Below are 17,417 nucleotides of genomic sequence, written 5' to 3' on the forward strand. Positions count from 1 at the left end.
CAAAGAGCAATAAGATAATATAAAATAACATGACATATGAAAGATATTATCTTATAATCATCAGTGCACAAGTACCCTTTTAATGTAGAGATTTAACCCTTAACCACCTCCATTTGTGAGAGTCAGGGGTTTTATTTAAAGTCCCACACAAGTCTATGGGAAATATATGTTACTGCATAACTTCCAAACGTCTGGAGATATTTCGATAATACTTGGACAGATGTTACTTATATGTTAAATACAAATATATAATAGTTAAATTAACCCCTGACCTACCCCCATATGTGAAGGATGGGGTTTTTGTTTCAAGTCCCATGTAAGTATATAGGACTTCTGGTGCCATACTCCACAAGCTCCCCTCTGCATCTTCTGGTAAATGCGTCAGTCCGGCTGTCAAGCCACACCCTCCCCGCATGCCATGCCCCATCTTACAAAGACACGCCCACCCTTTGAGCCACACCCCTTTTATTTTCAGTTTACAATATCTTCATCACAACTCAGCCCCACCTGAGCACAGGATATGAGGATTAGAAATGGGGACTAGATATGAGGATGGGATTTTAGGGTGGGATATGAGCTCAGGATATGAGCTCAGGATATGAGGTCGGCATATGAGGCTGGGATATGGGGACAGGATATGAGAATAGGATATGAGGTCAAGATATGAGGACGGAATATGAGGTTGAGATATGATTGAGGACAGAATATGAGGTCGGAATATGAGGAGGGGATTTGGGGTCAGGATATGAGGAGGGAATATGAGGACAAAAGCTTCCTCAAGGATAAGGTAGGAAAAACCGGGCAGTGCCAGGTACTCAGCTAGTATAATAAAACTCAACGTGTGAATGTGTGGATGTGTATATTCTCCAGTATTACTTCCAAATGGCTAAAGATATTTAGATAAAACTTGGCACACATTTTACTTAAATGTCAACTAAAAATATAGGATAGTTAAATTAACCCTAACTGACCCCGATTTGCAAGGGTCAGGTTTTTTTGTCTGAAGTCCCATGCAGGTCTATGGGAAATGTATGTTCCCGCATCAATTCCAAGTGGCTGGAGACATTCCAATGAAACTTGGCACACATGTTACTTATATGTCAACTAAAAATATAGCAGAGTAAAGTTAACCATAACCCACCCCCATTTGCAAGGGTGTTTTTTTTTTTTTTAAGTCTAATACAAGTCTATGGAACTTCCAGTGTATCTCCTGATCCAGACCGGGCAATGGCAGGTACTCTGTTAATAATACATAAGATGTATAAAACTGTTTCTGGAAAGTGGGAGGGCGATTACTGTGAGCTGACCAATGTATACACAATTATGGACATTTATCAACGGGTTTAGTCAGGTTTTCTTTACAATAATTGTCGCAAAATTGTCGCAACTGCGACTACGCGATTTTTCGTGCAACATTTTGACTGGAAAGCGAGAAAAGCAAGTTTTCCAAAAATAAACTACGTAGTAATAATTTTAAAATGGACTACGGGTAGTCAGGTATTTATTAACTGCGACAGTCGCAACTGCGCAAAAAAAAGTTGCAGGGTTAAAAATTGACTAAATTTACTCCAGCTCAAACATGGAGCAGAAAAAGCTACTACCAAAGTAAAAAAGGAAAAATTGCTTACGTGAAAGAAAATTATCAACAGGCTGAAACCAGTTGATAAATAAGTCACACGTAAGCAAAAAAAAAGTAAGGAAAAAATTACTAAACAAAAGAATACGTAAGCAAACATTGATAAATGTCCCTCAATATGTAAGAAGTTCCCTTTTTTCTACATTAACTGTAAGGGTACATATTGGATTTGGAGCTTTGTATGAGTGTAGGGATTCCCTATGGGGCATCCCTAAGTGTTTCCTCCTAGACAGTTAGCTTTCATCAGAGGATAAATAATTGGAGATCATTAATCAACAAATTGGCAATAATTATTAATACTCATATCAGCCACGAACAATGTACAAAAGGTAACATTGAATCGGCCCACAGTGAAACCACTCACTCAGACCACATGAAGGAGGCACCACTGTAGGCCGGTTCATTTAACCTTCTGTACATTGTTTAGACCTTATATTATTTTCTTGCCTATATCTGGCATTAATGACATTATAATTAGTGTTGATTTGTTGATTTATGATCTTCCATATTTTGTCCCCTGATGAACTCTCATTATGAAGGAGGGAAAACCCTTCAAGAAACCCCATAGAAGAATCGATTGTAGGTGTGATAGGATTTAGTTTCTATGCAGGTTAGGCACAATGGTATTGTATCTATGTCACTGATCATTTTCTGCTGTGTCGTAATTGATAACTGATCCTGATAACTGATTTTTTTTTAAATGATTTTAATATTACATGACAAATGTTATGTTTTAGTCATACATAGTTCTTTGATATTACTGAAACTGTAAAACCCTGTGAATCTACACATTCTAATTAACATTACTTAGAGATGAACAGACACATATATATTTAATTGCTTTCTAATGGTCTTCCCTTCCTGATAACGGCTTTATAACATTACAATTTTTAACACGCGTGATAATGGGTGACACATCATCTCCATCACAGTGGAAGACAAGCTTTAAATTGCAACCTCATTCCCCAAATAAAGCCGTTTTTATAGAAATAGTTGTGTTACAGAACTCACCCACGGAAAGGAGGGAATCCACAAAGTAGGATATAAGTAATCACACCTGCTGCCCAGATGTCCACCTTTAGGCCATATCTGTACAAACACAAAAATATCCCATAGTACTAAATCCAATCAAATTCATCACCTACTGCTTGAAATGCATAGAACCAGATTATTTTAGTAATTTCTACTAAAATGGCTACCAACATCACAGGGGGTTACTATGAGGCAAAAAAATAAAGTGCATTATGGGACCTTTTTGTTGTTGGAGTTCAAGGAACCATACCTATAAGTGACATTTACAAAGGTCCACATGCCTCTATGGGTTCACTTATATTTTATCAGTAGTCAGTCTACCTTTAGGAACAGGTAAACAAAGGAGCCCTGAATAAAAGGTTCCATAAGATTCAAAGAAAATATTAGCTTTTTCTTTTCTAGAAGCAGGTTCCCTCTTGCCCATGGGCTGGGTCTGGTACTGCAGCTCAATCCAAGTGGAAGGAACTGAGCTACAAAACCAGACGCTGGCCATGATCATGAATGTCACAGTTTCTAGAAAAAATATTGACATAAATGTATATAACACAAGCTTTTTGTATATTGTATATATAACACAAGCTTTTAAACTAATTCCTTTCACACATAATCTGCATATTGATATGACTTTATCAGACTACCTTTTCAATCATTTTGTTCTTAAATGGCCATTGTCAGATCCAAAACCTTTTTATAAGTTGTTACTGATGAAAATTAAAGACCTTTTGTAATATGGTTGTTTTTTTTTTTTTTTTTTTTTATATTTAATAAAGAAAACAGCTCCTGAAAATCCCACCACTAGGGGTCCCTATACCTACTGGAACACTAACCAGTCCTGCAGCAGCATAAGGGGTGTCCGTGAGTCATGGACAAGAGATGACTCATGGACAAGGCTGCATGTTAAGACACACCAATCAACTCCCACCACCACAACCAGGGACACACCCCCTTTCCTGAGAAGATTTCGAACACTGTGAATTAATGAAAAGAGGTACTTTTATAATAAATATAGGCGATAGAGGCATATAAATTAGAAGCAAATGGTCAGGATTAGGTACTGAGTAACATCATTTTTTTTGTGAGATCTGACAGATACGCTTTGAAGTATATGAATGTGAAATGTTTTACCCAGTCTCGGCAATGATTTCTGGAGCTACATATGTTGGGGTTCCACACACAGTGTAAAGAGGTCCATCAACCACAGTGGCCAGACCAAAGTCTCCAAGCTTTAGAGATTTACTGCCGTCCTGGTGTTCATACACCTACAAAGTAATGGGAGTACATGTTTAGCACAAATATACAGTCATTCATAGTATATAGTTAATGACTTTGCTACAATGTAGCTCATATAATTGATAGGCAATGTTATATCATTACATTACATGCTAAGTAAAAGGGCTATATGCAGAAACTCTAATGCTAGTGTTACAGGTGACAGGCTGTCCCTGACATCTGTAGTTGGATGAGACAGAGGGTTAAAGGGTACTCCACTGAAAACATCTTATCCCCTATCCAAAGGATAGGGGATAAGATGTTAGATTGCAGGTATCCCACCACTCGGGACCCCCACGATCTCCGCACCCCTGTCATACTGCCAGACTCCTCTGGCCATGGCTTATCTTCTCCAAAACAAGAGAATTGGCCAGTCCTTTTCTTCATCTGTTGGGGGGGGGGGGGGGGGGGAGACTCGTGAGGCCTTTGGCCGACTTTTCACTAATGTGTATGGCAGTCTTTAGGTGGGTTTTATAAGGGGGGGATGAAAAAAGAGAGAGACTCCCCGTTTCATCTCTGTATAAAAAAATATATAAAAGTAAAACTTATTAAATAATCCCAATTTCAGCACTAGGAATAGGCAGATATCTTACTGGACCGGTCTGTGGTTTGCAAACACCTGTACCTATTTAAGTGCCGCCTAGAAAGTTCTGGAAGACATACTTATGACAAAGTGCAGTGAATGAGAATAAAAGTCCTAGGCCAACAGTCCCATTCATTTACATCTGTGGTCTCAAACTGTGGCCCTCCAGATGTTGCAAAACTTCCAACTCCCACTGATTTACATGGAGATAGATTGTGAATATAATTGGCAGACCACCATTGATCACATAGTTATGATCTGTATATAGACAGGGTCAAATACATCAATCCAGCATAGTTGCTTTCTAGCATTCAATCTGGAAAAACCTCCCTGAAGGGCAACTATGCTGGTTCATCCACAGGTCCAGCACCATATTGTGGAGCACTGTGCGGGAACCTGGGTGCACTGCATTCAGCTTGTAGCATGTGGTGTTCCCCTCCATCATGGCTCCTGATCAATGGACATATGTAAGCCTGGCCCAAGAAATAAGTTATCGGGGGGACAAGTCCAATAAGCCCTTATACTTCAATATCTGATTATCTAGATTACGGCTGTGCAGACCCATATGGAAATATACGGATGTGCATGGTTTAAGTTACATTAAGGCTAAGTTTCCACTTGTTTTAATTCTGGCAGTTTTTGGGAATATTGCCACTGCAGTTTTTGAGCCAAAGTCAGAAGTGGATCCATAAGGGAGGAGAAGTGTAAGTCCTTCCTTTATATGTCCTATTCCTTTTGAATACATTTCTGGCTTTGGCTCAAAAACTGCAGTGGCCGTATTCCAAAAACTGCCAGAAAATAAAACAAGTGGAAACTTAGCCTAAAGGGGTACTCCATTGGAAAACAGTTTTTTTTTTAAATCAACTGGTGCCAGAAAGTTAAACAGATTTGTAAATTACTTCAATTTAAACATCTTAATCCTTCCAGTACTAATCAGCTGCTGTATGCTCCAGAGGAAGTTGTGTAGTTCTGTTCAATCTGACCACAGTGCTCTCTGCTTACACCTCTGTCCGTGCCAGGAACTGTCCAGAGCAGGAGCGGTTTTCTATGTGGCTTTACTTGTACTCCAGATAGTTCCTGACACGGACAGAGGTGGCAGCAGAGAGCACTGTGGTCAGACTGAAAAGATTTATACAACTTCCTCTGGAGCATACAGCAGCTGATAAGTACTGGAAGGGTTAAGATGTTTAAATAGAAGTAATTTAAAAATCTGTATAACTTAATGGCACCAGTTGATTTGATTTTTTTTTTTTGTCCACTGAAGTACCCCTTTCAATACTTATCAGCTGCTGTAAACTACAGAAGAAGTTGTGTAGTTCTGTTCAGTCTGACCACAGTGCTCTCTGCTGACACCTCTGTCCATGTCAGGAAGTGTCCAGAGGAGGAGAGGTTTGCTATGTGGATTTGCTTGTACTGAAAAATATGCTTCTTTCTATTGTATTTTTCCCGATCAGTCCAGTCAGCAAGCATTTCTGACTCATACTGGAGTCCTAAACACTCAGAGCTGCCAGCCTGCTTTGTTCACAGCCAAACAGGCTGTGAACAAAGCAGGCTGGCAGCTCTGAGTGTTCTCCTTTGTGAACAAAGCAGACTGGCAGCTCGTAGTGTTTAGGACTCCAGCATGAGTCTGAAATGCTTGCTGCCAGGACTGGTAGGGAGACCCCTAGTGGTCATTTCTTCAAAGTGGAAAATTAAATAGAAAGAAGCATATTTTTTAATAACATGCAATTGTGAAGTTATTCTGCATACATTAATCTATAATATATCAAACGTTTTTTTGATGAGAGGTACCCTTTAAGATTTTTAAATAAAAGTCATTTACAAATCTGTTTAACTTTCTGGCACCAGTTGATTTGAATTTTTTTTTTCCACCAGAGTACCCCTTTCAATACATGCACAGCTATTAAATAAAAATCAGTTCTAACAACCATTCTAAATTCCCCCCAAATATATTGATAATTACTGTAGCATAAATCAAAGCATTTTTGCTTTCGAAGCAGCAGCGGATATTATATATCATAGCTCATCCAAATACAAAAGCTCGGCCTTTATGTAGTCGGTTGCCAAACCAGAGAATTCATGCTTGGTTTGTCTTCCTGCTGGACAGACCTGTAAGGAATCTTAGTAGTCGGCCCCAATTAATTGAGATGCTTTTTGCATTATATCATGAGAACATATTATAACAATAATAATTTAATCAGCAGAACAATTTCACAACCTCATTCCAACTATACTGCTGTAGTGTAATGGCTGCCTCCGTATCCCTCCTATTTATCCCAATTTAGCTTGAAGAAGCATATGTTAAACACATTGCAAGCTAGCGAAAAGAAAAACAACACAGTTTTGCCTAGTCCTGCCAGCTCCCCGACAATCAACCAACAATGTAATCATTTGTTTTGGAACAAAAAGAAGAAAATGCCATGTTAGCAATTTGACCTGTTCCTGGCAATGAAAAGAAGACACTGGAAACAATTTAGAAAAGAAACTCCTCCGGGTGCCATAATAACAATGTAAAATGTTAATCGTCATGGGTAAGTCTAGACTAGTTCCTATAGCCCACAAAACATTTCTTTAAGAAGAAATACATGTTTTTATATGTACAGTGATCTCTCAACTTACAATGGCCTCAACATACAATAGTTTCAACTTACAATGGTCTTTTCTGCACCATTGTAAGTTGAAACCAGACTCAACATACAATGTTACGGACAGTCTAGATCTTTGAAATGTGTCACTGGCTGGAAGAACTGACCAATCAGAATAGGCATTTTACTGGTAAAACCCCTGTATTACTGAAGCGTATGCACTGACTGGCTGACTGGTAGCGCTTCCTACAGTACAGGGTGGTACAACATGTTCTGTACTCTTTACCTGTATCAGGGTTAGCTGCTCCTTTGGACACCAGGTGAGGGCAACTCCATGTTACTTTTTTAGGACATTGTGTGTACTGTACAGGACCCTGAAGAAGCTCCTGTCCTCTACATAGACCAGTTTTTCCCAAACAGGGAGCCCCCAGCTGTTGCAAAACTACAACTCCCAGCATGCCCGGACAGCCTTTGGCTGTCCGGGCATGCTGGGAGTTGTAGTTTTGCAACAGCAAGAGGTTCCCTGCTTGGGAAACACTGACATAGACAGTGATTTACAGCTCCCAGCAGATCTTTCTTACTTTTATATGTAAGGATTTGCTTTATCTATATTAGTTATCTACTTATTTTCTTTAATTCTCACTTTTTCCTATTTTTGGATGACATTTTGGTGCCTTTAGAACCAATTACCAGGTTTCCATAGAGTTCTGGTCTCAACATACAATGGTTTCAACATACAATGGTCGTCCTGGAACCAATTAATATTGTAACTTGAGGGATCACTGTATATATATATATATATATATATATATATATATATATTTGTCTATATTCTATCAATGAATCAGGTGCTGCAGAGTAAGGGATATCACTGTCAAAATCAGCCAGGACCCTACACAACATAATGCATAATGCTAACCAATGGACCATTGCATCTTGTTACCTTCACACATATATGGATGATTTTTGAATTGAAGGAGTTATCCAGAAATATAAAAGCAGAGCTAATTTCTTTCAAAAACAGGTTCTGGTCTGTCTCCAGGTTGGGTGTGGTTCAGCAGCTCAGTTCCATTGAAGTGAATGGAACCAAGTTGTAATACCACACACAACAATATTTTATTCTATTGATAGAAGTTTTGTTAATTCTAATTGCATAATATAAAGGAGAAAAATTTGGATAAAAAAATGATATATATATATATATATATATATATATATATATATATATAGAATTATAATAAATGATAGCAAATCCATACATATTTTATAATTGCTAGCCAAAACAAGCTATTCTAGCCTAGCTATGCATGATGCATGAGAATGACTGTAATGACAATATCCATTCACAATACTCCAATGTTTATGGGCTGTTTGTGATAGCATAGGTAGACATGAAGTTGCCTCCCATAAGATCAACACATGTATCTTTATTTGCTCAACTATTGCTATAATGGGATTTACCACATGAGTTGCTGTACCTGAAAAGTAGGGAATCCCCGGCTAGGAAATACAGATTGAATGCTGTATACCTTATGTGCTTAGACATTACAAAGTGCTTTTGCTGTTATGGTGCTACCCTGTTTCCCCGAAAATACACCCTACCCCGAAAATAAGCTCTAGCTGGATTATCGGAGTGGGCTGCAATATAAGCCCTACCCCAAAAATAAGACCTAGGCAATGCCCGGACTGCAAATATTAAAAAACTAATTTTAACTTACCTTCGTCCTCCGTTCCCCCGTTGCTAAGGAACCGCGCCGTCCCTGTTCTCCGCTGCTCTTGCTGCTTCCTGGTGTTGGAACGTCACAGAGCCTTCAGCCTATCACCGGCCACAGTGATGTCCCGCCTATGCCGATGATAGGCTGAGCGCATTGTCATGTGAGGAGCCGGCCGGCTTCTTACATGACAGTGGGCTCAGCCTATCATCGGCAGAGGCGGGACATCACTGTGGCCGGTGATAGGCTGAAGGCTCTGTGACGTTCCCATCTCCAGGAAGCAGCAAGAACAGCGGATGGACCATGAGGCAGGTTCCTTAGCAACAGGGGAACGGAGGATGAAGGTAAGTTAAAATTAGTTTTTTAATATTTGCAGCCCGGGCACAGGAATACAGAGTACAGCGCAGCGGCTGATAATTATTTGGCAGGGGGGGGGGGGGGAGAGAAGCAGCGCTCGCGGGTGACATACGGTACGATTAGTCCCCCTATGTGGGGTGCAGCACTGGGCTGATAAACCGGCGGGGGGACATTAGGGGGCAATGTATGTTGTTCAATGTACATATCGTAAATATATTTCGTGGCTAAAATTCATATAAAACCCGGTCTTATTTTCGGAGAAACACGGTATGTCTTAAAGTCTATGGACACCTTTGCAGTAATTTTTTTGTATTGTATTATGTGCATTTTATTAAATAAAACTTTTTTTTTCTACAATTAGGTATAGTTAAAATGTAGTACCATTTCTCTTCTGCAGCTTGAATGTGTTACAATGCAATGCAATTGGCTCAATTTCATCGACAACTTGTTCCATCAGGCTCTAAGATGGATCAGGATCCCTGATGAAATCAGGATCCACCTGATGAAACCAGTTGGACACTGTGACTGCAGTGATTGGTTTGCCTTTGAGACTGTTCTTGTGAGTGCGATAAAAATACACCCTGCTGAGTTTTTTAAATAAAATGTTCTGTATTTTTCTATCTATCCTATCCCAAGTGCTACAGGTACAACCGTGCAGTCTATGGAGCTCAAAATAGTTCCTGACAGAAGGTAGAGGGATTAACATGGGTGCGCTGTGAATGATTGCATCACAAGGTGGACGCCAAACATATTGGTGGAACCAGGGTGAGTATTTTAGGAGGAAACAGCAAGGAGCATTGTTATGGGCAGAGTGAAGCCACCAATAATGCTCACAAACATCCCATTTGGTAAAAACATTCTATACCTTTAAAATTTTGCCAAAAATTTGGTTGTAAAATGTATTTCTCTTCTTGGAGAGATTATTGCTGCAGCTAGGACCCTTTCGGGGGTACAACATGTTTTACATTTATTGGTGGTGATATATTCCTGACATATAACACTATATTTTATAATGAGTTAGCTTTTTTGCTTTTTTGGCTACTTATGCAGAGGTTGCATAATGCGTTGTTAATGTGTTTTTTTAAATGGATGCATTATACATGCAATCATATCAGAAGGTTACATTTATTCGGGGTATTGTTTGTACTTGCTGTATGTTAGGATTAGTTTAATGTAGGAACACAACAAATGTCAACAGATAAATAAGTTCTCTTATGGATCAGTCTGCAGCTAAAATAAACTAAAATAAATTTGTATGAGCTCTAAACATGTAATAAGTAGGATCTGCTTCTGAAGGGGTACTCCACTGGCCACTAAACGTTCCAAACGCTGTGTGCGCGCTGCAGGGGTTGGCCACGCCCCCTTGTGATGTAAGGCCATGCCCACTTAATGCAAGTCTATGGGAGGGAGCATGGTGTCCTTCACGACCCCTCCCATAGACCCCCATTGAGGTGGCGTGGCCTGACGTCATGAGGGGGCATGGCCAACCCCTGCAGCAAGCACACAGCGTTCGGAACTAAATATTTCCAACACTGGTCAGTGGAGTTCCCCTTTAAGGGTTCATTTTCCTGTGTTTGGCTGAAGTATCATGCATTGCTGTGACAGCACCCGGGCCTATCAGCGGGCTTGGACATCGAGCCTATTACATCTGGTCACAGCATCTATGCCTTTATCAGCTGCACAGAATACCCAGTCAGTTTGTATCTCAACTTGTGTTCAGTTCCTCTGCACTAGCTCTTGTATACTCCGTGTTTGTTAAATCCTGTGTATTCTGACCTTGGAATGTGACATTACTCTTCTCTACTTATTGATTTAGTACCTTTGCTGCTATCTCGTGTTGGACCTGGCTTATTTGACCACTCTCTATATGTTGGTATGTTTGTCTCCTGTGTTTCGTTTCTTGTGCTTTGTCTGTTAATCCTTTGTACCCTGACCTGCTTTTCTGATGTCTGTTCTGCCTGGTTATTATTTTTGGACCTTTTTACACCCCTGCACTCATTGAGAACTGAGGGACTGTTATCCAGATGAGTACCTGTCAATTAGTGCGGATACTCAAGTAGGCAGAAAAAGTGGCTGTAGGTGATCTTAGGGCTGCACTTATCCCTGCCCCACGTGACAGAACGTCATCAGGCCGCTTCTACTATATTGTAAGTTGCAGAAGAGAAATGATTCAAAATTCTTAATCAAAACTAATTGTAAATATGTTTTATATAATAAACAACATACAATTCAATAAAAAAAAGTGTCTGCAATGTCCTCCATATCCTTTAAGTACATGAAGTATGTGATGCGGTTCTTCAAAATCAAGTAGTGTAATAATGTAAAGTAAGAAAAGACATAAGTCCTATTAGGGAATTACATGCTGGCACCCAGGTCTGACAGTTTTTATTTAGTGTGCTATAATTTTACGACAAGATGGGAAAAGTTTTGGTTTCCCAGTCATTTCTCCTCTCTGTAACTCGTGCTGACGGCTCAGAGAGCAAATTGGTTCACGAGACTCTGATGCAATCTTTGGCTTACAAGAAGGTTTTTAATGAACAAATACAACTGGATCTCTTCATCTGCTGCAGTCAAAGAAAGAGCCACACTTGTCTGTTTTAGTGCCAGGGAAGGATGTCTGCATGGATGACAGCTAAGCAATGTATTTAAGATTCTTTTAAAACCACATCTAGTTAAACACATCTGTCCCCATAAATATATTTAATATTCAACATAAAATTCCCTTTAACAATGTACAATAAAATTATAGATATGTTAGTCAACATGGCTTCATGCTGTCACCAAAGGATGTGGATTGGAGTATACAGTATGTAGTCCTAATAAGACACATTTATTGAGTTCAGCTAAGGGGGACCATGTAGGTTTTGCCCCTCACCATAATCCTATTTCAATGGTGACTCGGGAATCAAAGTTCAGAAAATGATAGAAAGCTTCTGGCTGGTTGCTGTGGGTCACACCCAGGTAAGCCACCTGTATTAGGTAATCTATGACCCTAACTCTGTTTCTTATATATAGAAAAGTGACTAAACCCCTAGTTTCATTATATTATCTCTTAGTAGACATAGAATATAATAAAACACCATCTTAGACAGTGTTAACCTAGATAGTCCAAGAGTGGGCCAGTGGTTTAAAAAAAACTTTGACTGTCTTGTCTAAGTTTACACTTTTTACTAGTTTACTTACTTCATACGCCAAAAGTGTGAGCCAAAAAGTGGCACATTTTTAGCGCAGCTAAGACACACACCATTACCATTCAAGCCATGACTTCTTTCCAGTAGAGTGCCCTCCTTCTGACCTGTATATCCCAGTATACTGCAAACAATGACATATAATATATAATAGAAAAGCAGACTATACCATACCTCAGGAGATGTAAAAATAAGTAAATAAAAAGCACAAACTAATAGCAATATGCCAAAGTATTGCGTCTATAACAGGCATCCATTTTATTGGAAAGTTCTGTTGAAATCTCTGAACATTTATGGCCACTATCACTGTGTGATTAGGAAGCTAAATGGGTGCAAATCATGCTCCTATTCACACCCACTGAGCCCAGCATTCCCCCCCCCCCCCCACATTGCAATAAAGTCCCTGCCCTTCTGGTTATTCAGTGAAAAGTGCTAAATACGTTCAGCCCAATAAAATCAATGAACAAGGCTCAGTATGCCACACTATAGGTCATCATACCGTTCTACCTATGTATATCCCACACAAAGGCTACTTATCTGAATTAAATGTAGCTTTACATGGGCAGCAGTGGAAAGGACCGCAGCACACACAATGTATTCCAATGTAAAAAGTGAATTTATTCCATAAAACACCAAGCAAAAAGAAAGCTAAGTTTCGGTAGTCTCACACCACCATCTTCAGGCATGGGCATCTATGAATTAGGCCTCGTAGTGTATTCACAGTAAACACTGCTAGGATTCTGTGCTTTATACTCTCTGATTAATGGTTTAAGTTAATAGACTGCAGAAAATCTTCTGGTTTAACAAAGATATAAAACTGTAATTGCACAACAGTAATTGAATGCATCACTATATAAATGTGTGCCGCCATATGTAGCCTATTACTGGAGTAATGGCTGCCTAACAAGAGCTGCATGTGGCTGGAGACAGGGACTGGTTTCAGGAGGTGATTATACTACTATAAGGAGATATTGGAGGTAAAAGATGTTGTGTGGTGGCGATGCCTTTCGGAGATCAGGTTCACTTTTAGTCCGGTTTAAAACAAAGTATTCACATTTATTAGTACATACATGTGATGGACAATCATGCAAGATGCATTTTGGGGTTAAGTTACTCCTTTCTCAACTGCAGAATAAAAGATGTCTACATTTTTACATTTAAATAGTAAAAAAGGCGTAAAAAAAACAGGAGGGGCGTAACATGAGTGGTTTATATAGCGCTTTCATGACACGTTATTGTACATAAAAACATATATTTAATAAAGTTTAAAAAACATACGATAAAATTGGTAGTGGATGCAATGTTTTATGTGTCGTGGTTATTCGTGTAACGGGAGGTCTATTCAACATTAGAGAGGCACCAGGCTGATTGGCCATTCTCCTGTCATCAATTTGCAGCTGATTGGTTGCCTTTCCACACGTAACAATACGACTACTACCACAAAAAAAAAAAACAGTCCAAACCTGATTGGCCAACCAGCTCCTTTTGAATGGATGGTTTGGCGCCCTCACATCAGCAAGCTTGCGAATGGCTGATATGACATCAAGAATACAGCGTACTGTTAATACACATCAAAGTCGGCATCATTCTGATTGGCCATCTTTCTTCTGAAAACAACTGATAGAGCATTGGCTGAAAGCTGGAACACGTGACTATATTAATAAAAGCTCCCGGTCCGCCCGCAAGAAAAATGACGTATGGTCCTTTGAGCCTGTTGATTGGTCAGCATTTTTATGAATGAACTAGCGCGAACCCAGTACGGGAATAACTTGAAGTATTGTCCACACTTCAAAATATTCACCTACCGTTACACGAATAACCACGACATATAAAATATTGCATCCACTACCAATTTTATCATATGTTGTTTAAACTTTATTAAATATATGTTTTTATGTACAACAACGTGTCATGAAAGCGCTATACAAACCACCCATGTTACGCCCCTTGGGATGGCCTCTGGTCCTGTTTTTTTGGTGCCTTTTTTACTATTTAAATGTAACAATACTGTAAAAATTGAGACATTTTTATTTTGCAATTGCGAAAAGGGTAACCCCCAAAATGCGTCTTGCATGATTGTCCACCACATGTATGCACTAATAAATGTGAATACTTTGTTTTAAACCGGACTGAAAGTGAACCTGATCTCCGAAAAGCAGCGCTACCGCACATTTTTACCACCAATATCTCCATATCCTTTGCCGACCTCTGTCTGAGTGTTTCGGCCAGACACTGCAGGCTGCAGCCCGAGATCTCTCGTCTGACCCCACACGGAGGGGTGACACGCTTATATCAAGACTTACCCCAGGTCAGCGCATATCACACAGGGGTCGTGTGGGATATAATACCCACGGAATTACACGAGGCGCTGTCCTCTCCGTTTTCTTTTTTCTTTCCTATATTTGAATATACTACTATAAGGCCTTCTTTACACACCTTTTTATTACAGCACTTAAAAATCTGTAAATCTGTATGCCTCCCAAAAATTAAACCATTCAAGAAAAAAGCCGCACAAAATCATTGTTTGTAATGTTCGGTATATTTCAGTACTGTCTATTTTAGCAAGACTTTTTGCTTACAAAAAAAACTTGTAAAACATTCCAAAAAAAAGACTGCAAAAATGCTGTGTTTTTCTTAAAAGTGCTACATGGATAGGGGATAAGCGTTCCTGCACTGGAGTACTCCTTTAAATAAGCACTTTTTTTAAATTTTTTTTATTTTGTGTTTTCTTTGCTGAAATTTTTTTTTGGGAGAAGACCTGTTTAATCTTTACTTCCATGTCCCTGTCTCTGATGGCTATTTGCTGCAATTTGCCTTATAATCAAATAGTCAAATCATCTATTTTTGGGTTAAATGGGCCAGAACACATTCTAGAAATGTAAACTTTCATTGGTTATACATGGTTTGGAAACCATACATGGACCATGTTCAATGCCTACCTTTTTGTCCCAGGTATTCCTCACCATTAAAACATTCTGCAGGCTTAATATGTCAAGTTCTCAGGCTGTAGCAAGATTGCCTAAGAACTAATGGATAGCTCCTTAGAGACGACTGTTTTTATTGTGCCTCATACTATTAAAGGGGTATTCCAGGCAAAAACATGTTATCTGTAAGATGTCTGATCGCGGGGGGCCCGATGCCGAGACCCCCACGATCTCCGGGTTTCTGGGACTGGGGATGTGACGTCACGCCACGCCCCCTCCATTCATGTCTATGGGAGGGGGCGTGACAGCGTCAACCCGGAGGTTTCCGAAACTAGAGACGCAGTCCCAGTATAGAATGCGGGTGCTGCAGGGAGATCGCGGGGGGTCCCAGCAGCGGGCCCCCCGCGATCAGACATTAAGCTGTCTATGTATAATTGAATATATGTATCACCTAGAATAGAGATATACGTCTTAATCTTTAATGTGAGCTTGATTATTATGCTAAATGCTAGGTTGGCACTCAGGAATATTGGCAGCGTATTTTTAATGACCTTGTTCAAGTTCACATCTCCTGTGTGCCAACTTTCAGTAATAAGGACATTTTTTTTTAAATAAATGTACTGGGATCTGTCTCTTGTCTGGAAAGAGAAATCTGTCTTTGTCTTACAAAGTCTTCCCTCACTGCCAAAGAAGTCAACGTCACTTTTCACCTTGTCGTGAACCTGTGGGTGTTCTGCCACCCCCCCCCCCCCCGTCCCCTGTTTTAGATTATATAATTGAGAAGTCGTAGGAGAAAAGCCTTTTGCAATAATGAAGTATGCTTTACCATGAATTGGGGGCACCAACTACTGTCACTCATACTGCCCAATTCCAGATGGCTGTTGCTGGTTCCATGAAAGTTGTTAGGGCTCCAGTAAGTACTGATGGATCCTTATGTTGTATTAGAGCAAGTCTACAACTACTGCTACTGTACATATAGTACAGAAAATAAAGCTATTGTGAAAACCAAAATGATGGAAATGATACCAAGTTAAGGGGGATATCCTAAGATGTCAAGTTATGTCGCATCCACAGGCTATGGTCTAACTTGCTGATTGGAGGAGGTCAAACTACTGAGAAGCCCACCAATCACAAGAATGGAGATCAAGTGTACCTCGAGTTGCCTGAACGGCAGCAAGCATGCTGAGCCACCACTCCATTTACTCTCTATGGGACTTCTGAATATTGCTGAGCACTGAACCTGGCAATGTTTGGAAGCCTCATAGGAAGTCAATGTAGCTCTGGCCAAGCGTGTGCACTGCCACTCTATTCTCTCTGGGCATGCTTGACATCTGTTTTTCCGTTTTTGCAATCAGCAAGTTATCTCCTATCCTGTGAATAGGGAATAACATCTCTGAGTATATGGATGAATAGCTATAGCGGCTGCAGAGAAACCAGCTGCTCCCAATCCCTAGTAATTGAATAGGGTCAGAAATGTCTCCAGTATACTAAATGTCACATGTAGACATGAAATAGATAAAAAGTAACTCTGCTTATATCCATACCTGCTTCACGAGCCGGAATCAAAAAGTGGTGCATGTGGTTCAAACAGTAATTCTTTTTTGTGCAAATACTTAAAATAAAATAATAGATTGATGTAATCTTAGATTGATGCGATGTACGGTAGAATTTATTTGGTTTTCTGGTGTATGTCTGGGTTCACACTTTGGCTTCAATGTAATAACATGATATTCACCACTGTTTTCAAATAGAAGTTTAACAGTGAGGTCACTAAAAATCTGTGATTTTTGTTTCTTTCTCTTGTTCAGCTTGATGGCGGAGGGGCGGAGGAAGGGAATGGGAGGGATTGGGGTATTATTTATAATTTTGATGCATGTATAAGATGATGGAAATTGTGACTGTAAAATTAATATTGTTGATTCTGTCTTAAAAAAATTTATAAAAATATTTAGAAATGGAAAAATCTGTGAATAGACCAATAATGGCCAAACAATATTGCAGGTAAAGATCTTCACAACTGCACCGACCTCAACAATCTATTTCAAATGGGCACCAAGCATGGCCAACAGCATGTCAGAGTACTATGTGTGACCCCGACTATGGGGGGGAATTAATCATTGGTTTTACACAT

At 39.6% G+C, this 17,417-nt stretch overlaps 1 protein-coding gene across 5 annotated transcripts in view; it reads right to left on the reverse strand.

The window, feature by feature from the left end:
• DCLK1 (doublecortin like kinase 1) overlaps positions 1-17,417 on the reverse strand; it is a 408,196-nt gene that overhangs the window by 35,702 nt on the left and 355,077 nt on the right. For all 5 annotated transcript variants that reach the window (XM_056561922.1, XM_056561921.1, XM_056561920.1 and 2 more), the window contains 2 exons: positions 3,794-3,927; positions 2,648-2,725 (listed from right to left, as the gene is read on the reverse strand). In XM_056561922.1, the coding sequence (XP_056417897.1) occupies positions 2,648-2,725; positions 3,794-3,927 (212 nt within the window). The remainder of the gene's footprint in view (positions 1-2,647; positions 2,726-3,793; positions 3,928-17,417) is intronic.

Source organism: Hyla sarda, chromosome 2 (genome assembly GCF_029499605.1).
Source record: "Hyla sarda isolate aHylSar1 chromosome 2, aHylSar1.hap1, whole genome shotgun sequence".
Lineage (NCBI taxonomy): Eukaryota > Metazoa > Chordata > Amphibia > Anura > Hylidae > Hyla > Hyla sarda.